At 55.2% G+C, this 10,189-nt stretch overlaps 1 protein-coding gene across 1 annotated transcript; it reads right to left on the bottom strand.

Moving 5' to 3' along the window:
* Positions 1-2,664: 2,664 nt before the first annotated feature.
* LOC102825198 (serine--pyruvate aminotransferase, mitochondrial-like) lies at positions 2,665-8,947 on the bottom strand. Its single transcript, XM_006875203.1, has 11 exons — positions 8,717-8,947; positions 8,262-8,454; positions 7,246-7,310; positions 6,734-6,834; positions 5,836-5,906; positions 5,121-5,205; positions 4,887-4,982; positions 4,358-4,427; positions 3,792-3,887; positions 3,243-3,371; positions 2,665-2,772 (listed from the first exon to the last, which is right to left on the bottom strand). Exons 1-11 carry the CDS (start codon positions 8,945-8,947, stop codon positions 2,665-2,667), a joined length of 1,245 nt encoding a protein of 414 aa, XP_006875265.1.
* Between the last annotated feature and the right edge of the window lie 1,242 nt (positions 8,948-10,189).

Genomic DNA, 10,189 nt, shown 5'->3' with positions numbered 1-10,189 from the left:
TGGAATACTCATACTTCTCAGTGTTGTACATAGTGTAATCCCTATCAAAATTCTAGCAAAATATTTTGACGAATGGTGACTCTAAAACATATATTCTATTCAAAGGCTCTGTGATAGATCATACAATCTTGAAACGAGAGAACAAACTTGGAGTAATTGCGCTACTTGATTTCCAGAGGTAATATAAAGCTACCGTATTCAAGACGGCATCGTATTTACATGAAGACAGACAAAAACAACAACAGAACAGAGGTCAGAAATAGATCTGCCCTGATACAGCCCAATGACTTTTGACAACACGGCCAAGTGAGCTCACTGGGGAAAGGAAATTCTTTATAGCAAATGTAATAGAAAAAACTAGCCATTAGTGTGGTTCAACATTAACCCTGGTCCACTGTTCATTCCATATACAGAATTAATATGAAATGGATCATTGTTGTTGTTAAGTGCTGTAGAGTCAGTGCCGACTCACAGTGACCCTGTATAGTGTTTATGAAGAGGGGCTGGTGAGTTTGAACCGCCGACCTTCAAGTTCAAACCGACCTTGAGGTCCAGTGCTAATCCTACTGCACCACACTCCAAATGGATCGTAGACGGAAGCAGAAAGTGATACCATGAAGCTTCTATAAGACAGCTTAGAAGGATAATTTCACAATGTTGAGGTAACAGACAGCGTAGGCCATAGAAGAAAAAACAGAAACAAAACACCAACATTGGCAAGTAGAACTACAAAATTATAAATATTTCCTCTTTGAAAATGCCCCTGTGACTGACTGAGGAAAGTTCTCAGCCTTGAGTTCTGCTGGATTTCAATTGAGTGGAACCATAACATATTTTCTCTCATTGAAAGTTTTTGAAGCTCATGCCAGCTGTTGTGGGGATCAAGTCTTGCTTGAAGCTCATGCCAGCTGTTGTGGGGATCAAGTCTTGCTTGAAGCTCATGCCAGCTGTTGTGGGGATCAAGTCTTGCTTGTTTGTGTTACTGAGTGGTGTTCCATTGCATAATCTTTCACAATTTGTTTATTCATTCTGGGTTGTTTCCCATTTTTTGGCTATCGCGAGTAAGGCTATGGTGAGCATTCTTGTACAAGGTTTTGTGTGGACATATGCTTTCATTTGTCTCGAGTAAATGTTTAGGAATGGAATTATGGGGCCATAGGTCAGGTATGGAGTTCCGGTGTGGCACTGTAGGGTAAGCACTGGACTGCTAACTGAAGGTTGGTGGCTCTAATCCACCAGTTGCTTCTTGGTGACTCTATCTAGGGTTGCTATGAGTTGAAGTCGACCTGCCAGAACTTAACAACATCAACAGCAGGTCAGGTATGGATTTGACGTCAGAAGACACTGCCACACCATTCTCCAAAGTGGCCCTAACGTCTCCCTCTCCAGCGGCTGTGGACGGCAGTCCCAGGTGCTCCGCATCCTCGTCATTTGGTGTGCTCTCTTATATTTGCTTTTCTAGTGGTATGAAAGGAGCTCTGGTAGCGTAGTGGTTACGAATCGGGCTGCGAACCTTAAGGTCAGCGGTTCGAAACTACCAGCCGCTCCGCGGGAGAAAGATGAGGCTTTCTACTCCCGTAAAGATTTACACCCTCAGAAACCCTGTACAGGGTCGCTATGGGTCGGAACCGACTCGACGGCACATAACAACAACAACAACAACAACAAGTGGTATGAAACTATGTCCACTCTGATTTTTATTTGCTTTTCCCTGAAGACTAATGGTATTGCTATCTTTTCTTGTTGACTTCTTGGTCTTTTGCACATTTTCATTAAGAAGTGCCATTTTAAGAATTTTTCCCTATTTTAATAGCATTTTTTTCATCTTTTCTTGGTTGATTTGTGATAATTCTTTTATATGTTCTGAATACTGTCAGATTTATGTGCAATGGATACTTTCATCTGTCAGTCACTTTTCTACTCATTTTCTTATGACATGGGTGCCCTGGTCCACATGGGTGCCCCAGTCTATATGTGTGCCTTGGTATACATGGGTGCCCCAGTCCACATGGGTGCCCTAATCTATGTGGGTGCGCTGGTCCACATGGGTGCCTTGGTTTACATGTATGCCCTAGTCCACATGGGTGTCCCTGTTCATCTGGGTGCCCTTGTCCATGTGTCCTAGTCTACATGGGTGTCCTGGTCTGTGTGAGCAGGGTCACAGATCCGACCTGGGGGTCACGGGGCCCATTTGAAGTTGGTGTGTAAGGAGACACCTGGGAGATCCTACTGAGTCCTCCATCCCCTGGGAGGCCCGATTGAGTTTGGCCCCTTCAGATCCAGAATGAGGTGACCTGCCCTAAGGTACACACTACTGAGGTTCTGGTGTCTGCTTTGGGCAGGCTGGAAGCAAAGTGGACACTTCCAAGACCTTCTGAAGCATACCCCACAGTGAGGAGCGATGACCAGTCTTATGACTCTTTATTGAAAATTCCCAAAGAAAGACCGTGAATTTGGGGTGTGGGGCATTTGGGAGATGCTGCTGACACTGAGCCCAAAAGATCTGATTTTTAGGGTCCACTTGGAGGGGCTGGGGGAGACTGGTCCCCGGCCCTCCCTTTGCTTTGCTGCCGTGGGTCAGCAGCTCTTTTGGGCCCTAGACCTTGTAGTTGGCTTCGGTCATTCTCCTGAGCATCTCTCAGTGGGCCTGGGGCTGGTAGGTGGTCACAGCTTGTTCCGAGGGCAGCGCTGCAGAGCCTCCTTCAGGGCGTTCACCACAAGGTCCACGTTCTCCCGGGTGGCGTTGCAGCCCAGAAGCCCTATACGTAGCACCTGGGAGGTGGGACGCAGGTGGGCTCAGATGTCTTTCCTTCTCCTGCCACTCCCTGGCCCATGGTGAACATGCACACCCAGGCCAGGGATCAGCTCTCTGGGCCGCCCCCCACATCCACAGAGTGAGCGAAGGAATTAGGGGGACCAGGATTGTCCAACAAAGGCACCATCTGAGCATGGCCCACTCAGCGTTAGTGAGGCTCAGGGCCACACAGTGGGACACAGATGTGCTGATGGAAACGGAGAGGCCAGCTGCGTCAGGCTGATGCCATGGGGACCAAGGGTGACCTCACTAGTTGGGGCTCAGGGGACAGGAAAAGACACGTGCCCAAGACTCCTTCTTACAGAGGTCACCAGGTTTAGACGGGGGCATTCCTTCTCATTGTCCCGCTGTCTATCCTGGGACCTCCTGCAGTGCACCCGCTGATTGGGGACAGCCAGCTGGACTGAAATTTTCTTCATCCTCTCACCTTCCCTACTGAGGGCCCGAGGCCACCTGTGATCTCGATGTTGAAATGGTCCATGAGGTAGCTGACGATGTCCTTCCAGTCATAGCCAGCAGGGATGGCCACTGTGGTGACCGTAGGCAGTCGGAGCGCCTGCCAGACAGGGCGGCTCAGCCAGGTGGGTGGGCACTACATGTACCCTCACCACCTAGGGCAGCAGCAGGGGAGAGGGCCGGAGGGGAGCTGGTCCACACTGCTTTGCTGCCCACCCCCCACCCTGGGCTCTGAAGGGCAGGGCAGCTGAGCCTGGGTGAGTCCCACCCACCCTGAGGTGATGAGGGCTCCAGCTTCCCCTGAGACTAGCTTCACCTCACAACTGGGGTTGTTCAGGACCTTCTCTCTGCGTGAGCCCTGGAACCCCTCACCACCACCAGCACCAGTGGGCCATGGCTGGGGGCTCAGGAGAGGCAGGGGGCTGTGAGCCAAGTGTTCCAATGTCTTGAGCTCCCGTATCCTGAGAACTCAGGGCCCCAACACTGGGCAGAGTCAGGACATCCCCATCTTGGCCCCTACCGGGTCCTTGACAAAGAGCTGCAGACCCAACTCCTGTAGGCGTCCTTGCAGGTAGGTGGTGGCTTCCTGGTGTTTCTTCCAGCTGTTCTCCAGGCCCTGTGGGGAGAAGATCCCCAGATGTTATGAGGATGGGACCAGAGGGGAGCCTGATTTTTCCAATTGCCAACTGCGGGCCCAGGGAGAGGAGCAGGGTGGATGTCCTCTTTTGTCCAAGGTCTGGTCACCCTCCTGTCTGCTCCTAGTTCACTGGAGGGTGGGAAGGGGCAGTGCTTATGAAATCTCCATCCCCTGGCTCGTTGACCTCCAGGAGCCCTGACCTCCACCTACTACAGTCACTGGCTCCCAAGTCCCCCTCCTACTGGCCTCTGGCATTGGGGGTGGGGGCGATGGGAGTGGACTGATGGGCAGGGGAGGGGACTAGAGACCCCAGTGCACTGCCTACACCTCCTGTTCCAAGTCCTTCTTGGGGTCTCAGGGAGGGTGGCTGCCGCCCCTGGAATAACCATGCTGAGTGGGATCCCCTCCTGGAGCCCAGCCTCCATCCCTCGGTGTACACGGCCCCTCACCTCCTCCGCTATGATAGCCAGGCTCTCCCGCAGGCTGAACAAACTGATGACCGGGGTCGTGTGATGGTAGCTGGAAGGCAGCCAGAGCAGGGTCAGGTCCTCACGGGCTGTCCCTCACCCCAGAGCCTGACCTGCAGGCCTGCTGGGCTCAGACCTCTTCCCCACCTCTCTGAGCTTTCCCACCCTCTCCTGAGTGGGTACACTGATGACCAGGATGGGGACGGGTAGCAGGGCCCCATCCAATGTGGGAGGTGCACAGAGATGTCTCTGGAGGACAGTGTGTGGAGGTGGGGGCCGCACTTTCTGCCTGAGACTGCAGGCCAGGTGAAGGAGGAGTAGGAGGTAAGAGAGGGGTAGGCCCCTTGGGGCAGCGGCTGGCCTAACCCAGGTGAATGTCGGGGCTGAGAGCCACCTTCCCTTCCTCTGTGCCCTCAGGCCCACATATCAGCCTGTCCCGCCACACCCTCACCTCCCCACCACTCTAGGCCACCCTTCCTCACCCCCAGGCCCATCCCTGCCTGACATTCACCTTCTAGGCTTATCTCCACAGTCCCAGAATTTGGCTAACCACTTCATGTCCAGATAGAAGGAGCAGGGTTTCGTCTTCCGAGAGTAGATCTTATTTCTGGTGAGAAGAATCAGGCTAAGCTGGGAGTGAGGGATCCTTGGGGACAGACAGACGTGGTCCTGGGAACACAGGCCCCAGGGCACCCCCCTCATCAGGGCTGCCTGGGCTCCCCAACCATAACCCTGGGCTCCCCACCTGGCCTTGTCGCTGAAGGAGATGAGTGAGGTCCCCGGGGGCGAGTTCAGCACCTTCTGGGAGCCAGTGTACAGAATGTCGATCTCTGTGGAAAGAGGGTGCTGTGCTGGTGGGAGACGCCCTGGGTTCAAATCCCTGACCACCACCAGATCCTGAGCCTCCTGTCAGCTTATCCCTCCATCAAGGAGGTGCTGTGTGGGCCCCCGGACATCTCTGCTCCCTCGTTACTGGGTCTGTTCTATGGGAGCAGGAAGGAACTGGAGGGTCAGCCCAGGGACACCCCTCAGGGCCGAGGAGCCTTGTTGGAACAGACGCTGCAGGAGGTAGCAGCCAACCTATCCCAATGGCCTGAGGACTGTAGGCCAGCTCTGGGAACAGAGGCCCTGGGGCAGGCAAGCCAGCCCTGATAGTAGCAGAACGTCCGCTATTGGACCAGAGCCAGGGAGAAACCGAAGCACTGTATGGTCAGTACCCCAGTCCTGGCCCCGATTGAGAAGACTGGTAAAGGTGCCCCCTCTGCTGGTCCCAGATACCCTCTCAGATCAGGTCCTTGTCGGGCCTTGACCACTCAGCACATGAGGTACAGATCTGATAAGGGGGTCTGCTTAGCCTTTCCGCTAGTCCCTTGGGAAAGTACAAGTCTGGACTCACTGCCATGGGAGTGCTCCAGCCAGGGCCTACCTGCCCTCAGAGCCCACCCAGAGAGCACCCCTACCTTGCTGATCCATGTAGATGGGTGTCCCGCCCAGGGAGGCAACAGAGTCCACAAGGAGCAGACAATTGTACCTGGTCAGGGGGTGGGGGGGAGCAGCGTGAAGCAGGACCAGGGGCCTTGGGGCTCAGACCTCGGCCTGTTTGTGGAGGGGCCTGGATCACCTGGGGTGTGTAGTGTGAAGTAGGACCAGGGGCCTTGGGGCTCAGGGGGCCTGGAATGCCCTTAGAGGCCCGCAGAGAGGTAGGTGGAATCTCCCACCTCCCGCATGTGGCCCTTCCTCAGGGACCTCTGTGGCCAGAGCTCTCTCTATCTCTCTAGCTTGGGCACTGAGCTAGCTGGGTCAAAGCCGTGGCCCCACCCGGAGGGACCAGAACATGAATGTGGGGAGGATCTGCCTGGGCAGCAGTGGTCCTCAGGCTGACCAGGGGCTCGGGTCACTCAGACCTGAGGACTGTGTGCGAGTGGGGGGCGGGCAGAAGCCTGTGCTTTCCAATACAGACACAGCTCAGCCAAGCACCCTGCCAACAAGTCTAAGTCCAGAGTCCAGAGACAGCCGAGCTGAACTGTCACCTCTTCTTCCTTGTCCCTACATGCTTTTAGTTTAAAAAGGCTCCGGGGCAGGGGTCCGGGAGCTGTGCTAACTGGGGACAGAGCTTGACATGGTGTTTCTCTGGGTAAGACTCAGGACCAAGTAGCTCCATTCAGAGCCCTACTCTGGGCCCCGGTGCAGGGAGGGGAGCTGAGGCAGAGCGCTTAGCCCCACGCCCTTCCGCACGCTGGTCCTGGAGCCACCCAGACTGAACCCCAGGGCTCCCTATATCCCTGCGGCAGGACAGAGGCCTGGGCCCAGGTCCCTCCTGGGTGAAAGCTCCTCCTGCACCCCCCCACCCCTGCTTACCGGTGGCAGAGCTCCCCATAACCATCCAGGGGCTGCAGCACCCCGCTGGACGACTCCCCATGTGTCAGGAACAGCAGTGTTGGCTTGTGCTGGGCCAGGCCCTGAGTGGGGAGAGGCAAACTGTGTCAAACTGTGGCAGTCTGACACAGACGGGGGCTTTACACAGAAGGCAGGACTCCACAGACAGCAAGGTCCAGGGCAGAGTGGCTTGCCCCGCTGCATTTGCTGGGCACTTGTCAGCTGGAAGAAGGGTCTTTGCTCAAGAAGAGGACCTCTGTCCGGAGTCACCAGTCTTCTGCGATCATGGAGCCTTCTCCCCATGAAGTCAGTCCCTCTGCACCAGGTTGGGGTCTGCTTACCACTGGGAGGTCCCACTGCCCTGCTCCCACACAGACTCCTGCCCCAACCTCTGACTCGTTTCCCTGTCAGTCCACGGAACCCAGGGAAGCCCTCCTGGGACGTTAGCCAAATGATGGTGTGGGACAGGTTTCCTAGAACCCCATACCCCGTACCTCCTCCACTTCCTGCAGTGTGTAGTAGCCTCCAGGGTCCTTGTTCATGGGGTGCACGCGGGCTCCTGGGGGCAGGGACAGATGGGTGGTCATCAGTTCCCATGCTGAGCCAGCAGGCCCAGGCAGTCAGAAGGGCAGAGACCCCCACACTCTGAACCCAGGATGGCTGAGGGCAGCGGACAAGGACAGTGAGTCACATGAGGGCGCCTTTCCAAGGGAAGCAAGTGCTGACTTGGCCTTCAGGGCTGTCCGGGTGAGGCCTCTCCGGAAGGCCAGCATCAGCCCCATTGTCCACGTATGAGAGCTGTGTGCGCTTGGCTGTGGCCAGTACTTCCCTTCCCATCTGAGGGACCACACCTGGCCCATTCTGGCCACACACAGAAAGCCCACAGGTGTCTGGTAACTGAGTGGACCCTGCCTGACTTTGGGGCTGGTCCTCCCCCAACACCATGTGTCCTGTGCACATCCAACCGCCAGAGCTGCAAGTAGAGGGTCAGCCTCATACCACCCCAGCCCCATGGAGGGATGGAAGCCAGGGGGAGGGGGCTTACCCAGGCTGCTAGAGCTGGGCCCTGGCCCCACCTGGGAGCCGTCCAGGGTTGTCCATTACCGTGGCCTGAGAATGGCCGTGTGTGGAGCTAAGTTGACCCACTGTCAATCATTAAGTCCCGAGCAGCACCTGCCTCTCTCGTGAAAACGTTCCTCCACAGGCCAGATTCTGCTTCGTCCCCAGGTTCATGGGTCCCACCCAGGCTCAGGATGAGGGTGGGGTGTGAGATTTCAGGGTGAAGGACCTTGGAGAACTGTCAAGACCAGAAGCATCCTCGTGGTTCTGTCCCCCCATCCCCATGCTCCAGGAGACCCGGACATATGAACACCTGCTGTGTTCTGGGCGGGTCAGGGCCTGGCCCCGGATCACTGACTTCTGCCTTGGGAAGGTCGAGGCACCAAGGAAGGGCCAAACCGGGGCAAGGGCCCGCCTGGGAAATGGCCCAGAGAATCTCCCTTGGCCTTACCAATGCGCTCCCCAATGTCTGCAGCCCGGAGCCCCCATATGCCGTTGGTCCCCACCAGGAAGGAGTCCCCGGGCTCCAGGACGTTGATCAGGGCAGCCTCCAGGGCGCTGTGTCCTGATCCACTGATGGCCAGCGTGAGCGGATTTTTGGTCTGGAAAACGTACTTGATGCCCTCCTTAATGTCATCCATGATCTGAGGCGGGTAGCGGTGGAGCACACAGTTAGCCCCCTACTCAATGTCGTCAATGATCGGGTGGGCACACAGTTAGCCCCCTCCTTAACGTCGTCCATGATCTGGGGGAGCACACAGTTAGCCCCCTCCTTAATGTCGCCCATGATCTGGGGGGGGAGGCACACAGTTAGCCCCCTGCTCAATGTCGTCCATGATCTGGGGGGGCATACAGTTAGTGCCCAGACCAGGAGGGTGCTGCACCTGAACCCCAGATCTCACCTACCTGGAACATCTCCTTATGCATGTGGCCAATCATCTGCAGGCTCCCGGCGGCCACGACACGTGGGGCCAGGTTAGAGGGGCCTGGCCCCAGCAGGAGCCGCTTGGGGACCGACAGAGGCTTCCGAAGGACCTCCGGGGGTGGCACCAGCAGCTGGTAGGAGGCCATGGTCCGCACCTGTCCTGCTGCTCGGGGCCCTAGGGCCGCACTGGCCACGGCCAAAACCCGGAGCATTTCCCAGCTGGCCACGCGCCGCACACGGTGCTCAGGTGTGGTCAGTCTGAGGTGATGGTGCTCCTGCCACCCCCACGCCTGTTGTTGGTTGTCATTACCTGACCCCTTATAGATGAGGACAGAGTCTGACCACTCGGGTGCTGAACTCTGGCCGGAGAGGCGGTGCCTCCAGGTCCTGTCAGTAGCTGGGGCTGTCCTCCCTCTCCGGCCCCTGCCCACTCCCTCCCAACAGGTCCTGGAATCCAGTCCAGTCCCATCCTACTGAGCTTGGGTGTCTGTAGAGTTCTCCTTAAAGGGCCAGAGAGCAAATATTTCAGGCTTGGCAGGCTACATGGTTTATGCTGTGATGATTAAACTCTGCCATGGCCATGGGAAATCAGCCACACTAGATGCCGATAAAACTTTATTAACAACATCAGCTGAGGGGGAGGACAGATACAACCCCTGTGTGGGAGTTTGCTGACCTTGGCTTAGCTGATGGAAAGGTCCAACTGAGAACACATATATGCACTGTGCGTGTCCACGCATGCACACCCCCACACATGCAGGCATGCTCAGGCACACACATGCACACATCTACACATGAATGCTCACCCTCGTCTGTCATTCTGTTGTACTGTGGTGGCGTGTGTGTAGCTGTGATGCTGAAAGCTACGCTATCAGTATTTTAAATATCAGCAGGGTCACCCACGGTGGACGGGTTTCAGTGGCGTTTCAGATAAGGCAGAGTTGGAAGAAGGAGAGGTGGGGGATTTCTGAGTGTTTAACCACTGAAAACCTTATAGATAGATGCAGTGCGGAGAGATGAAAACCTTAAATATAGATACAGTGCTGAGAGATGAAAACCTTATAGATAGACACAGTGCTGAGAGATGAAAACCTTATAGACAGATACAGTGCTGAGAGATGAAAACCTTATAGATAGATACAGTGCTGAGAGATGAAAACCTTATAGATAGACACAGTGCTGAGAGATGAAAACCTTATAGATAGCATTGGAACATTGTCAGATAAAGTGCTGAGAGATGAAGACATTATCAATAGCATCAGAACACTGTCAGATACAGTGCTGGAAGATGAAGACATTATCAATAGAGCCAGAAAACTGTCAGATACAGTGCTGAAAGATGAAAACATTATCAATAGCATCAGAACACTGTCAGATACAGTGCTGGAAGATGAAGACATTATCAATAGAGCCAGAACACTGTCAGATACAGTGCTGGAAGATGAAGACATTAT

This window comes from Chrysochloris asiatica, unplaced genomic scaffold, assembly GCF_000296735.1.
Source record: "Chrysochloris asiatica unplaced genomic scaffold, ChrAsi1.0 scaffold00314, whole genome shotgun sequence".
Classification (NCBI taxonomy): Eukaryota; Metazoa; Chordata; class Mammalia; order Afrosoricida; family Chrysochloridae; genus Chrysochloris; species Chrysochloris asiatica.
Note: the sequence above shows the minus strand (reverse complement) of the source record. Positions and strands in the feature narration are given on the sequence as shown.

What these genes read in the sequence shown, in the direction of transcription:
- LOC102825198 (XM_006875203.1), bottom strand. Translation starts at nt 8,947, where the DNA reads ATGCTCCGGGTTTTGGCCGTGGCCAGTGCGGCCCTAGGGCCCCGAGCA. An exon ending in CACTGCAGGAAGTGGAGGAG is followed by an intron (nt 6,835 to 7,245) that starts GTACGGGGTATG and finishes CTCCCCACTCAG; the next exon opens with GGCCTGGCCCAGCACAAGCC. An exon ending in TGGCTATCATAGCGGAGGAG is followed by an intron (nt 3,888 to 4,357) that starts GTGAGGGGCCGT and finishes TTCTCCCCACAG; the next exon opens with GGCCTGGAGAACAGCTGGAA.